We start from the raw sequence: 15,000 nt of genomic DNA, 5'->3' as shown, positions 1-15,000 counted from the left end.
CGTTCTCTCCAAGCACTTGAAAGTGTTCGACTTTTCAAAAAGCGACAAAATACCTGTAATTCCAGCGTCTCGAACACGTCATCGGATAAACACCGCTTCAGCGCATCCCGTACGGCAGAAACCTTACAGGGTATCACCATCTGAGCGCAACATCATCAACGAGCAAGTGCAGGAGATGCTAGGAAAGGGAGTAATTCAAGAATCCGCGAGTCCCTGGGCCGCTCCCGTCATTCTTGTGAAGAAGAAGGATGGTACGTGGAGATTCTGCGTTGACTATCGCCGACTGAATTCCGTAACCAAGAAAGACGTCTATCCGCTGCCCCGTATTGATGACGCCATCGACTGCCTGCATTCCGCTTCCTACTTTTCTTCCGTGGATCTGAGAGCCGGTTATTGGCAAATTCCGATGCACCCAGATGACAAGGAAAAACGGCATTCGTTACGCCGGACGGGCTGTACGAATTCAACGTCATGCCGTTCGGATTGTGCAATGCACCGGCTACATTCGAAAGGTTCATGGACACTATTCTGTGTGGTTTAAAATGGCAGATTTGTATGTGCTACCTTGATGATGTCGTAATTTTTGGACGGACATTTCAGGAACACAACATTCGTCTCAATATTGTACTCGACTGTATTGAAAAAGCTGGTCTTGAGCTGAATTCAAAGAAATGTCATTTTGGCGAGCGCCAAACGGTGGTGTTAGGACATCTCGTCGATAAAGATGGAATTCGACCCGACCCACAGAAGACGGCAGCCGTTGAATCATTCGAGCAACCTCAATCTGTCAAACAACTTCGTAGCTTCGTAGGCCTCTGCTCATATTTCCGTCGGTTCATACCCGGTTTCGCGGATGTCGCTCAACCCCTGACGAATCTTCTGCGTAAGAACTCTCCGTTTCAGTGGACTCCTGAGTGTGAAGCCGCTTTTCGCCAGCTGAAGTTTTTGTTAACTTCACAGCCAATACTCCGACACTTCGATCCTTCGTCTCCAACGGAGATTCACACAGACGCAAGTGGCGTCGGCATCGGTGCCGTTCTCGTTCAGCGCTCTGGAAACAAAGAACATGTCGTCGCGTACGCAAGCCGTTCTTTAAGCAAGCCGGAACGAAACTACACTGTGACGGAACAAGAATGCCTAGCGGTAGTATTTGCCGTGCAGCGGTTTCGCTCGTACGTATATGGTCGCCCGTTCACCATCGTCACAGATCACCATTCTCTGTGCTGGCTGGTCAATCTTCGTGACCCATCCGGTCGCCTCGCGCGATGGGCCCTTCGTCTACAGGAATATGTGTTCACTATTTCGTACAAGAGTGGTCGTCGACACGCTGACGCGGACTGCCTTTCTAGGATGCCACAACTGTACGACGGACTGTGAAGCCGACAACTTTGACCACCTTATCGCTTCGCTGTCGCCTGACTTTCCCGATGCCTTGACATTCGCCGCAGAGCAGCGCAAAGACCCAAGCTTGGACGCTTTTTTCTCTGCCACCCAAGGGCCTATATCCGAAGGCCGATTTTGCGTCCGAGATGGTCTTCTTTACAAGAGGAACTTATCAACGACGGGCGCCCGTTTTCTACTTGTGGTTCCGCAGTCTCTTCAAACATCTGTTCTGCGCGTTACGCACGATGACCCAACCTCTGGTCACTTAGGGACCGCGCGAACACTTAGTCGCACAAAGGAACGATTCTACTGGCCTCAAATGCGCAAAACAATTGACACCTATGTGGCCAGTTGTACGCAGTGTCAGAGCCACAAGCGACCTACCTCAGCTCCAGTCGGTCACCTACAGCCAGTAAAGCCCCCCAGTTCCCCTTTTGAAAAAGTCGGCATAGACCTGATCGGGCCGTTTCCGCGTTCTTCGAAAGGAAACCGGTGGATAATTGTGTGTGCCGACTACCTGACACGGTATTGTGAACGCGCAGCCCTTTCCTCCGCCACTGCTGCGCAGGTTTCTGATTTTATGCTTCATGCAATCATACTCCGACACGGGCCACCTCGCGTGATAATAAGTGACCGTGGTCGCCAATTTATTGCCGATGTTGTGGAGGAATTGCTGCGTTCGTGTGCCTCCAAGTTCCGACACTCAACAGCTTATCATCCACAAACTAATGGCCTCACCGAGCGCACAAACCGCACGTTGATCAATATGTTATCAATGTACGTTGCTTCGGACCACAAGAATTGGGATGAAGTACTACCGTTCGTGACGTACGTTTTCAACTCTGCGAAACACGAAACGACCGGTTTCAGCCCTTTCTTCCTTCTTTACGCGCGCCAACCTCGTCATACGCTGGACACTATCTTTCCTTTTGTGGTCAATGACGATTTGTCTATCGCAGAGACATTGTGTCGTGCAGAAGAGGCTCGTCGACTTGCGCGCTTACGTACATTGGCCGCGCAAGACCACTCTAAAATACGCTACGACAGTCAACACCAGCATGTTACCTACGTTCCCGGTGACCTCGTGTGGCTGTGGACTCCAATACGCCGACGTGGCTTGAGCCAAAAGCTACTTGCAGACTATGCCGGGCCGTACGTTATCCTCGATCGTCTAAGCGAAGTGAACTACACAATTGCACGTCTCACTTCAAATGGCCGTCGTTCATGCAAGACCGAGGTGACTCATGTCGCCCGCTTGAAGCCGTTCACACGAAGGAAGCAGGAGTGACTCGCCCGGGGGGCTTCGTCTGGGAGCGGAGGAATGTTACGCCGTGGTCACTGCCAGTGAAAAGTGCGGGAAGCGAGGGAAGGAGAAAGAAGAAGACGACGTTGCTCCTACGATTGACTCCGGCCAGCATAGCCCAAGGTGCTACATCTTTGTGTCTCAATCAGTAAACACTCCCTTAACCCTCTCCCGAGGCCGTAACAATATAGTAAAACAGGCAAAGATCTAGCATATACAGTAACCTGCAACTACACCGTGCCTGCAACTCGGCATAGAGGAAAAGGGAAAGGGGGAAGACGGAATGAGTAAATATGCAACAGCGATATATGAAGACGATTTTGTCAAAAGTTTGTACTCACCTTTTGTGAAGCCACCTTTGTTGTATTTCTTGTTCGGAATTTTTTGCTTTGTTACTTTAGTTACTTCACAGTTAATTATGAACCTGTTGTCGCAATTATCCTGTAGTGCATTTTTCTGTTTTTTACCACGTTTGACATGTGCATATACTGATCTGTCATGCATATGCAATCACCTTACAGCAGAACCATTGCTCGTGTCGGTATCAATTTACTGGTATATGCCTCGATAGTCGATAAGCACATATATGGGGACCCCTATACTATGTAAGGTACATAAGCACACGTATTAAAGTCACATGGATTCCCTGACGAAGTACGACCCCCGGCCGAACCGTTGGAAATAGAAAAATTGTGTTTCGAACGTCTGTCCGCATGGTTAAGTGCCTGTCAAACAACCGGATCCAGGAAGACGTTCACCAATCATATACAGGGTGTTTCTACTAAGATGTTAAGCAATATTTAAAGATAACCATTTTGAAATAAAAGGAAGGTTCCTTCGGAGACATGCCGTAAGTTGTGTCTATATATATATATATATATATATATATATATATATATATATATATATATATATATGTGTGTGTGTGTGTGTGTGTGTGTGTGTGTGTGTGTGTGTGTGTGAAGGCAAGAGACGGACGGACGATTGCCGAGCAAAGGAAGAGAATGTGTGCGTGCATGAACACTAATTAAGTCGCCTCCTCGCACCTATTTCGCTTCCTCGCTTTTGTTTCATCTACTATAGAATCTTCTTTTGAAATCTTTATACAACTTCTATTGTATATAACTAAAATTTCCGACGGCTCCGTGTGAGGTCAACACTTCCTAAACAACTTGTCTAGGAGATGTTGCCCGTCAAAAATTTTCCATTGGGCCTGAGCTGGTGCACGCCGGCGCCGACACCGGATATTCTGCGACACGGGGCCCTTAACGCTCTCGCGTTGTAACCTCAGCACTAATGAAGCAATAAAAATGTGTTAAAAGATTGACCCGGACGTGATTTGAACACGCAACCTTCTGATCTGGAGTCAGACGCGCTACCGTTGCGCCACCGAGTCTGACCATCTACACTCGTTTCACATCTTTGATCGTGGCTGTCGTAGCCTTAACCGCTCTTCCTGCTGTAAGATGAGTAGGTTTCGTTTGATGTGGTCACGCTTTTGTTAGTGTGAAGAAGTCGCCAGCATTGTCGTTCGCAAATTTAGCAAATTTGTATAGCCTACTGCAGCTATGAGAAAAATGAGGTCATGTGGCATGCGCTAGCGCCACCATGTAGCTAATCCCAACACCGACAAGTTCTTAGTTCGTCAATTCGACGAGGGGCGGCGCTACATGTACTAAAAAATAAATTGAAGTTGCGGGAAATTTGAGTGGGTGTTCCAGGACGCATTCAGTTCAACTAAGATTCAATCATATTTTCTTTATCCACGGGTACAACTACACTTTCACAAGTAACCGCTCCAGAAATGCAAGTGCGAGGAATTCAGTTAAAGGGGTAATTGCCGTACCTAAGATTACAGCCTAGACATAGTTGGTATTTCTCAAGGAATGCTTTCTCCCAAGGCTTTTGTGTAAGCGCACTGTGACAAAACAGGTAGGAGGGGTTAAACTCCTCTGCAGACGCTGCGTTCCCGCTATAAACTCTTCCATCGCGGGGCCATATCTACGTCCCGCTCACGCTATTCCCGCCTCATGAGACATAACTTCATTCCGGGTGTTCGCCGCATTACTGCGAGCGTGTGTACAATGTAAAAACTATGCAAAGTCGCTGGTTGCTGTATTATTTCTGCTTTATAATAGCCTGATAACATGACGCTCGTAAGATTTATTTGTAGCCGTCAGCGTTTGTGAATGCAGTGAAATGGGCTATTAACGCTTCCCCTACTCTGGAATTTAAAAAAAAATAAAATTAGGAAAATTAAGTACAGTAACGACAGCCTGAAGGATGCAAACACATGCATGCACATACAATGTATAGCGAAGAAAAATAGGAGGCAGACAAACTGAGCACTCCGTTTTTTGCCCTACGTAATTGTCTTTCTCTTATTTTGCTTCGCTACATACATAGCATATGCACGTGGTCGCGCCCTTCAGGCTGTCATTAATTTGTGTACCAACTCGCCCAGCAACAATTTGTGCCAAGTACAGTAAATACTCGTTATAACGAAGTTGCAGAGGGAGCCAAAATTAGTTCGTTAAGTTTATTACTTTGTTATATACAGTACGTCGTATACTGCATTATCGTTATCTATTGGGATCTCAAGGGGAATATCACTGGCCATCGAGTTATCCATAGTGAGACTACTGTCCAGCAGGGACAGTAGTCTCACTATTGATAACTCCATGGCCATGTCGGTGGAGCCTCGTAGTTTTCTTTGTGGCGACCGATATATGTATAACACCACGATGGGAGGTCGTCTTTCGGCGTAATCAGTGGAGGCCGTCCAGAGAAAGGGAACCGAAGTGGTGCTACCGCAGCATTGTGGCATTCATTTATTACCCTCCCTTGTTCACGTTGTGTCACCAGCTCTGAAATGGAGTTACACTGAGCGTGGTTCTTGCACAGTGAAGCGAGGGAGCGCTGTGATCGCTCTCATGGCATCTCTATATTTACGACCTCCAGTCTGGCGCACTGCTGCGCAGTGAGTCTGTGGAAGTGCGCCTGGCAGACAATGCGTGGCTGGAGAACTGAACAACGCACAATGGTGCGAACCACCTCGTAGCGTGCAGCGCCATGCACTCCTCGGCGCGATCCGGCGCACCAAGTGCAATGTTGTAGTTTACTGTTTTATTTATTAATTATGTCGTTTTATATGTGCATAGGATGATGTTGGCGCAGACACCTCGGTGTTCACAGTTCGGGGAGCATCTGGAAACAATTTTGTTTGAAAGCGCGCGAAAGACTCGGGCACATCCGACGTGGCGCCAGAATATTGTCACGTGGAAATGACGGGCGCAGTCGCTAGTGTGCGAGCATGGAAACTTATTTGGGCGAACTCGTGGGCACACGAAAGAACCGCTTGACAGCACGCTCGGCGGTCACCGAGTCGAGTGCGACTGCTCAAACTCGTCCGCTATTTACGCATGTTTCCCGTCTATATTTCAGAGCAGCAGTACGTACTCGCATATATTCGAAAATACTCGTATATTCGAATCACGCGCGATACGAAGGTCGAAGCTATCGTATACTACTATTAAAACTCAAACGCCGTTTCAGTAACTGCGCCGTCAGAGGGCGTTTACAGGGCGGCGAAAAAATATTGACACACGGTGGAGGAAAATAACTAGGAAGCTTACCAGCAAGCAACATGGCAGTAAAGAATGTTAAACGCATACTCAGAGAGGCTGAGACAATCTCCTGGGTGGCGGCAATGGAAAATAAACCGGCTATGAATAACTATACCTAAGAAGTAAAAAACGAAATCAGGAAAAAAAAAACAATTTATGATAACTCAAATGGAAGCTCTATACTTTTCTAATCGAGATCAGGATGCCTCAGAACACGTAGTTATAAAGCGAGGCACGCCAAGGAAGAAAAAGCATGTGCTTGCTGCGGTAAAGCTAGGGGAACGTTAGAACATACGTCTCATCAGAATGTAAAAATGTATATCCGGTGGTCGGCTTAGGCTCCGCTGGCCTCCTTGAAGCTCTTGGGTTCAGCGATAACAGGGGGAAAGTAAACATGTCCTCAGTCGAGATTAGTAAGAGGCTACTGAAAGTTCGGTGGCAGAAAAGTAGGGAGACCACGTACAAACAATGGGTGCGTTCAAAAACAAAGTTCCCAATAATGGATCAGAAAGTTTGATGCTGGGAATGTTTGTCAGTAAAAGAAATAGGATAGGTAAAACATTAGGTAAAATAAGGAACAGAGCTTGTGGAGCCTACTGTATAGGCTCCTTTCAGGGAGCGTACACAGTATATAACTCTATTCAACCATTAATCCAAAATCCGGGATATCACGGTCGATGCTCGCGCTTTAACCGTTTAACTTCATATCGTGCGCGACTAGCACCCTTCCAGCGGCGCTTACCACCTGATTAGGTATAGGACTGTCTCGCCATCCAAGTGGTAAAAGGAGCATCGCCCCACTTCATCGTGCCTTATAATGACAAGAGGTAAAAAGAGCATCGCGACGTTTTCGATACGAACGTCGAAAATTCCCACCCCCTTAGTTAAAAGACCGTTTTTTCGGCACTACAGCATCTGCAGTGGCTGCCGCAAGGATATAAACAACAGAAATGTTCTGATCCATCTTTTAATTGAATTGAATTGAAATGAAATCTGGCGTCTTACGTGCCGAAACCACCATTAGATGATGAGGCACGCCGTAGCGGGGGACTCCGAGTTAAATTTGACCACCAGGGGATCTTTAATTTGCCCCTAATGTACAGGACACGGGCGCTTTTGCATTTAGCCCCCATCGAAATGCGGCCGCCGCCGCCGGGATTCGATCCCGCGACCTCGTGCTTAGCAGCGCAGCACCATAGTCGTTAACCTTTTGATTAACAACGATAGAAGCATCCCACAAAATATAGACCTGCAAGTAAGCAGGCCAAGCCGTGCTAGGAATCAGGACTGTAGTTTCGAGAAATAGCACACAAAACAATGTACTGCGCAATTGCTGTCCCAACTAATTTTTTTTTTTTTCCATTGCACCCAGAGACTGCCGTATTTCATATTTTGGTGGTTGTGGGTCTTTGCAGGGCACCCGGGCCACCCAAGCACCTCGCGGAAACGCACAATAGATGCCCCTGCATGTCAGCTGTTCCAAAAAATATAATTCTACATCATCATGGCAAAGATACAACAAAATAAAATCAATTGAAGAAAAAAGGCACTGCATGTTCATGTGTTCCTGTTTGCGATGCTTTACAAGTCTGACCCCGTTTTTGTTTTCGTACTTCATCGAATAGCATTACTTCGCATATTTTCGTTCATTTTTGACGCCTGCAGTAACACTGAGTATTAAAGGAGTACTCACATAACAGCTTCGGCTCATCATTTCGTGCATTAAATGAAGGTCCTGGATCTCGAAGCCGTAGAAAAAATGCTGGCAAGCCTCAGAACGGCCTAAATAGTTATACGAACACGTTCGGTTTCGTTTCCCGGGAGATGTATTGTCAACACGTGTTGTGTCGTGATGACGCAGAATGTGGTCACGTAGAATTGGGACATATGGGAACCAGCGCTGGCCACGAGGTGCTACGGCAGTTATGGTGGGCTAAACTAAAGCATCCTGACACCGAATCCTGACACCGCAAAAATGTCACGGCATTTTTAACGATAACACATGAGCGCCTTTACCAACGTTTGTTCAGCCCGATGCGTCCAGCCAAGCTCTGTCCGTGGCTATGCGCGATGCGAGCGGCGCGCAACCGCTCCTGCACGTTGTATAGCACGCCGATGTCCAGTCATTTCAGAAACTGGACACATTTGGACACAGAAACTGGACACGTCACCTTAATATGAGCTGTCAATTTGTTGACGTGAAATGTTGGAGCATGTGCAGCTGAAAACTGTTTCCACTTCTTGTTATCATGTGTTACGCGGCTGCTGTCGGCACGCGAAGTTTTAGGGTTTCAGCGCTGGTTCCCCATAGGTCGTTTTCTATGCTTCTAATACAGTGTGTTTCATTTGACTTGGGCCAAACCTTAAAAATATGCAAATGCTATGCTGCTGGACAGAACCAAGGTAATGGTGTTTGCCGTCACTTGAGATATACTATTTTTTGCATCCCGCCTAAGTAGATATTTATTCTTAATTAATTAATCAACTTCTCAATATTATAGTTAGATGAAAAGTGTCCATGAGAAAACTGTGAAACAACATGAAAAACTCTCGATGCAGCTTTCTGTTGCTCAATGCGTGCTACATAAAAGTGTTTTCCCAAGCGTGAAAGAAGCCCACGAATACACGCAAAATTGCCGCGCGACTGGCCGCTCGAGGCACTTTTCGTGTATTCGTGGGCTTCTTGTATAAACATGTATAAGCAGCAAATATTAACACCAGCTTGACTCTACGAACACCATTCTTCGTAATCGCCAAGGGCCAAGTGGGACACGTTTTTGCGAAGTGAAGGTGCTGAAAGCAACGGGTGACGTCATGGCCTGCAGCCGCGTCGTGCATAGAGACATTTGCTACAGATCCTTCGAATTCAGAAAAAAAAAATGCTGTTAACTTTTTTTATGCGTTCTCGACTGTGGAGCACGCTCGGTGATTTCGTCAGGCGAATTAATAGCTTTCTCGGCTCAAATGAGCGAACGTATAAGTTAAAGAACAGCAACGCCACCAGAAAATCGAACTCTGCTTAGTGATTACGCTGTATTTTTAGAGCGCACCTCTTAGGGCCCATTCACACTTGCAACTAGGCGAGGTTGCGCGACCGATTGCGACTGGGGACCAAAAAGCTACTCAAGACGAACGATGTTCACACTGACAAATGCGACCGTCGAGTCGCTAAACCGAAATGTCTCACGATATGCCGTTCAGTCAGCTTGAAATGTGATCGCCGCGTAAAATAAGCGTCAGCGTATACGGACGTCCTGTTCCTTCGCATCTGGTTGGTTCAGCTATTCTGCGACTGCGGTCACGGGACTGCGACTAGCCCGAAACGGTCGCATTTCGAGAAAAGCGACCACTTGCGACTACTTGCGACTGGTCGCTTTGCGACCAACTTGGTCGCGCAACCTCGCCTAGTCGCAAGTGTGAATGGGCCCCCTCGCCTAGTCGCAAGTGTGAATGCGACTAGTGTGAATGCAAGTGTGAATGCGATTCACACTTGCGACTAGGCGAGGTCGCGCGACCAAGTTGGTCGCAAAGCGACCAGTCGCAAGTAGTCGCAAATGGTCGCTTTTCTCGAAATGCGACCGTTTCGGGCCAGTCGCTCACTGCTCGATTTTTCAGTCGCGCAACCGCAGTCGCAGAACAGCTGAACCAATCAGATGCGAAGGAAAAGGACGTCCGTATACGCAGACGCTTATTTTACGCGGCGATGACATTTCAAGCAGACGTGAACGGCATATCGTAATACATTTCGGTTTAGCGACTCGTCGGTCGCATTTGTAAGTGTGAACATCGTTCGTCTTGAGTAGTTTTCTGGTCGCCAGTCGCAATCGGTCGCGTGACCTCGCCTAGTCGCAAGTGTGAATGGGCCCTTAGGCACCCGTTCGCGACAATACATAACTTGCAACTACGTCACACCGCGGAACTCTGGGATACGATCTCGCAAGGCGCCGCCATTACCGAGCACACTGCGGCAGACGACACAGCGCCAAGCTGTGCGGATTTCTCATTTCCCGTCGACGCCGTACGTCGCAATGGCGATTTGTGAAATATTTGGCTGCAGTACGAGAAGTAAGTGCAAATCGCATGAAAAGGGACCAGACTCGGGGATGTACTGTTTGCCTGAGGTAATAACAAATCAGTGCGACCGCACAAAGGCGCTGGCCGAGAATCGGAGAGGTACTTGGCTTGCGCGCATCAACAGGAAGGACCTCAAGAATGGTTACCTGCAGAGAAACAGTCAAAACAAAATATCCGTCACAGCCTCCTTCATTTTCTGTCAGCAATCACATGAAATCGTTTTTTTTTTTCTTTTTTTGCTATTCCTCACAACAGTTGTTCATTCTTGTGTTCGGCTGCAAAGCAAAGAAAAAAAAATGTGGTGACTGAGCACCACAATTGCTGTTTGCAGTGTTGTTGGCTGACACGAAGCTGGTAATGATCATGCACAAGTCTTGAAAGCAGCTGTCGTGCTCCCGTTGCAGGTAATCCCAAGTAATTTAAGGAAAAGAACAGGGACTCAGGGGCAGTAAAAAATACAGTTCGGCAGTAGACACACTAAAGCTGCTTTCCTGTAACGGATAGCAGGGAAACAGGAGTGTTTTTTTTTTTCTTTTGCTTTCACTCTGCGTTGGCTCATTTCTGATCCAGATTGTGAAATTCGGTGTACGTTATCCCCGCTCGGCGACATCGCCGCGAGGCCGACGCGAGTTGAAGCTTCAATTTCACTTAGGCTGATGTATGTCGATCCTTTATGTGGTTATTGCTGTTTTTTTTATCACAGCTATATGAAATGACGAGTGCATTCAGCTCACCTGGCTAAGCAAGACAACTCGCTTAGACGGCAACTTCTTCGCAATGAGGTTCCGGACCCATCCGCTCGTAAATACGTAGTTGTGCGAGTCGAGCGACTTGTAGCCTTCATCTGATCTAATGAAACATAACACTAGATAATTTATAATGTATTTTGTTGATAACACGAGATAATTTATAATGTCAACATGGGTAACCGGTGGTAGCAGGCTTGCATTAACAGCGGCTTGCGCTCCAACTGGTAGCCGATATGGATCCACGCCATCACATAGGGCGATTTTTTCTTTGTACCTGGCCCGCGTTGGTCCCACAAGTTCATCAAAGTATGCAGGACAAAGTCCTGCACAATTCTCCTTCACCATGCGCGCAAGGCAATTGATTAAAGCATACGCACAAAGCAAAACGATCCGCCGCACGGACGTAAACACAGCTCCGCTGCTCCGGCACCACGACGTATGTGCTCGGTAATGGCGGACGCAAAACCGGAAGGCAGGAACTGACGTCACGTGCAACTTATGTATAGGTACAGCGGTGGCGTGGCACTGCGGATCACATGACCCGCTTAACATGGGTTGTCATGGCAATCGTGGAGATCCTAGGTGCCTAGGGACATAATCACTTAGGGACTTTTGAGGCACTGGTCTGACCCACGCCGACCGCAATTCGTTGGTGGCTACGACCGAAATATTCATGTGGCATAGCGCTTCGGCAATACATAGCTTGCACGTGAGGTCACGGCCCTCGCTCCGCCAAGCGGCCGCCCATGTTGGAGGACCATTTGTTGCCTAGTTTAGTGCTGTGCCATTCACGCGGTCGTTGGCTTGACGTGTTTTTAGTTTCTAGGCGCAATGCCACCCGCTCCTGGCGGAAAGCCGTTTAATGGCACGTACACACTAGCGGCAAAACGCGCGCGGCGCGCCGCCGGCGGCAAAACGCAGCAGCGGCAGGGCGGCCACACCAACCGGCGGCGCGCCGCTGCGGCAATCACGTGACAGACTAGACTCCTCTCCCCTTCTCGAACTATCCGGGTGCTCACGCGTGCAGATGATAGTGCGAAACGAGAAACAAGCGGTCGGGCGGGTCCGCATGGAACCAGTTTCCCGCGCGCACGTCACGGAAGCGGGCCGCTCTCATTGGTCTCTTTCATCCGCGGTACGCGGCAAACCGCAAAAAATCGGTCCAGGAGCGATCCCTGCCGCGGCAACAAAAACCCGTTTCGCGGTTGCTTTCGCGGCGCGCGTCTTGCCGCCGGCGGCGCGCCGCGCGCGTTTTTCCGCTAGTGTGTACGTGGCATAACACAGCATATTACGCTCAGTTAATCGAATCGGCGCGCGCTCGATCGATACGAGGAAAAGGTGCGAATGTGCGATGGTGTTGACCCGTACACGCTGCGACCGGGCACCGACACGACGACGGATCGCGATGCCCTGCCTGAAGTGACGCACGGGGACATCGTCAACTACCTTGTCTACTCCTCGAGCTTCGTGACTCTACAGGAGATGAAAGCGTTCAAGTCCCTTGAGGCGCACAATTATTATTGCGATAGCAATTATATGGACACTTCAACCGCATTTCTGCCGTCGGCGTCGTCGTCGCCGTGAGGTTCCCTATAGATAAAATCTTCGCCGCGCGCCGTATGCTCGAGCGGAAGCGTGCGGGGACGCGCGCTATCACGGAGAGCGAACGCACTCAATCACCCACGCGCAAGCAAGGAAGCGGGAAGCCAGCGCCGGAGGGAGCGCGGGGGGGGGGGCAGTTCTACTCTGCCAACAACCGCGCTCGTCCGCACCGTCTCTTATCTCCACACGGCTCTGACCTTTATGCGCCGTGCATTCGCCGCTCAGTTTCCGTCGAAGCGATAGACCGCATGTACCTTCGCCCGCTGCGGCGTATGCTTGCTGCCAGCGTTCTGACAGTCGTTGTCTGCAGTCATTCAGTGTGATCTATTCGTGTTTGTTTGTGCGCTCACACCACGCTTGTTCATTCAGTTAGTAATAGTCGGGCCACATTTTCCAACGCACGCTACACATGTAATGCTGCCCGGGTCGGCAGTGCAGCGCTACAGGTGTGTCCCTTCGCACGCGCTGCCCACGGGAAGCGCTTCTCATCAACACCACCGTTTCACACGCGCCTTCTCGTGGTCATCGAGTCTCTCTTCATGTCGGTCTACTTACGCCGCAGCACACCTGCTTACTTAATCAGCTCATGTTTACTACAATTCATATTGCTACCAAAGCCGCTCACCTTACTTCGTATGACATTGCTGTGTTGCTATCGCATTCATTGCTTCGCCCTTAGGGCGAAACTGTGACTTTTTTTACAAGTGACTGGGTCAAGAGCTTGTCAACAAAACGGCTCCAGCAAGGAAAAGTGCTCCTGCTTGGGGAGGTAAGCCCAACATCCACATTTACCTGTAACCATACTAAAATGCAAAGCTACAAAATGTTGCGTTGCTAGCCGCGGTTGCTCGATGGCTGTAAAATGTTGTGCTGCCGCAAGCACGCGGATTCTGATGAGCCTGGTTTCGGCGACCGCATTTAGATGGGAATGGAAACGCGAAATGACGCAATGTCAAGGTTTGCGTCCGCATTAAAGAAACCAATGTGTCCGAAATTAATCCGGAGGCCTACCCGTCCCAGTCAGTGCCTCTCATAATCACTTTGAGATGACAAAACCAATCAGCCACGCAATCAGTTTTCGGCAGTTTTCGGTGCCCCAGTGCGGATGTGGGTACCACTGGTGCTCGTTTTTGTAGTCATGACACACCTTGGCGTGGCTGTCTTCTTGAAGCTCTGCCTTCTTACACTACTGCTGCATTAACATGACTTCATGCAAAAGACAACATATCATTTATAACCTCTTTCTGTACACCTCGGAGATTAACTTGCTTGCTCTCCTCTACTGTATCTGAGACACCAGAGAGCAGTTGTAAAAGTGGTCATTGTTCCACATAATGTTTGTGCTCACTTTCCGGGATGAAATGCATTTGGTGCGTGTGTGGAAAAGCTGTTTGATATCCTGCCTTAAATATTTGCAGGTAAACCATTCCCAGAGACTAGGAGACGGTCCCTTGAAGGTGTGGGTCCTGTGCATGGCTGATGGTAGTGTGCTCACCGCCCACTGCACCTGCATGGCAGGGGTAGATGAGGCATGCTCTCACACTGGAGCCTGCCTCTTCGCTGTGGATACAGGCGTAAGGATGAGAAGTGACAAAACATGCACCGGGGAAAGGATAATGCGTGGCTGCCTACATATGTGGAAAAGGTACAGTTTAAGCGCCTGAAAGACATCGATTTTACATCAAGAGGGAAAAAGCAGCTTCTAGATGGCAGCCGTGCAGTTGTCCAGAAAAAAAAGCTACGAATGGACATTCGACCTCCTTCACCAGAAGAGCTGCACAAATTGTACATGGGTATCAAGGAAGCAAGAACCGTGCCTGCGATATTTTCATTACTACCCGGATACTGTGAGGCCTTCAAGAAACCAGAACCAAAGCACAAAGTAGATTTGAGATTTTTATATTCTGAAGACAATGCAGCCTGCACCTATGAGGCACTTGTACAGAAATCGGAGAACTTTGTTTCAGCATAAGTAAAACCTCGATAATTCGAACTCGGTTAATTCGAAATTTCGGTTAATTCGAAGAATTTCAGCAGTCCCGTCATTCTCAATGCAAATTCTACCGGATAATTTGAATGGCCCGCGCGGCTCTATTCGGATAATTCGAACTTTCCGGCTAGTAGCAACGTGCGGCGGTTAGGTTAGGGCACTCCGTACAGTCGCCAACCGATTTTCCGAGCTCGTGGGGACTGAAAAATAGTCCGGAAAACTCGTTCGGCTGAAAAATAAGTTATTAGTGCGGCTTAAAAAAAAATCTCTACT

General features: G+C 48.5%; 1 protein-coding gene and 1 non-coding gene across 2 annotated transcripts in view; one reads left to right on the top strand and one right to left on the bottom strand.

The window, feature by feature from the left end:
• Positions 1-417, top strand: part of LOC119462176 (elongation of very long chain fatty acids protein AAEL008004-like) — a 4,298-nt gene extending 3,881 nt beyond the window's left edge. The window contains exon 2 of the mRNA XM_037723522.2: positions 43-417. Within this exon, the coding sequence (XP_037579450.2) occupies positions 43-144 (102 nt within the window). The 3' untranslated portion in view covers positions 145-417. The remainder of the gene's footprint in view (positions 1-42) is intronic.
• Positions 418-4,010: 3,593 nt separating this feature from the next.
• Positions 4,011-4,082, bottom strand: Trnaw-cca (transfer RNA tryptophan (anticodon CCA)). The gene has a single exon. It is a non-coding gene; the product is annotated as a tRNA-Trp (tRNA).
• Positions 4,083-15,000: the final 10,918 nt, after the last annotated feature.

Source organism: Dermacentor silvarum, chromosome 8 (assembly GCF_013339745.2).
Source record: "Dermacentor silvarum isolate Dsil-2018 chromosome 8, BIME_Dsil_1.4, whole genome shotgun sequence".
NCBI lineage: Eukaryota > Metazoa > Arthropoda > Arachnida > Ixodida > Ixodidae > Dermacentor > Dermacentor silvarum.
This window is presented reverse-complemented; position numbering and strand designations above follow the sequence as displayed.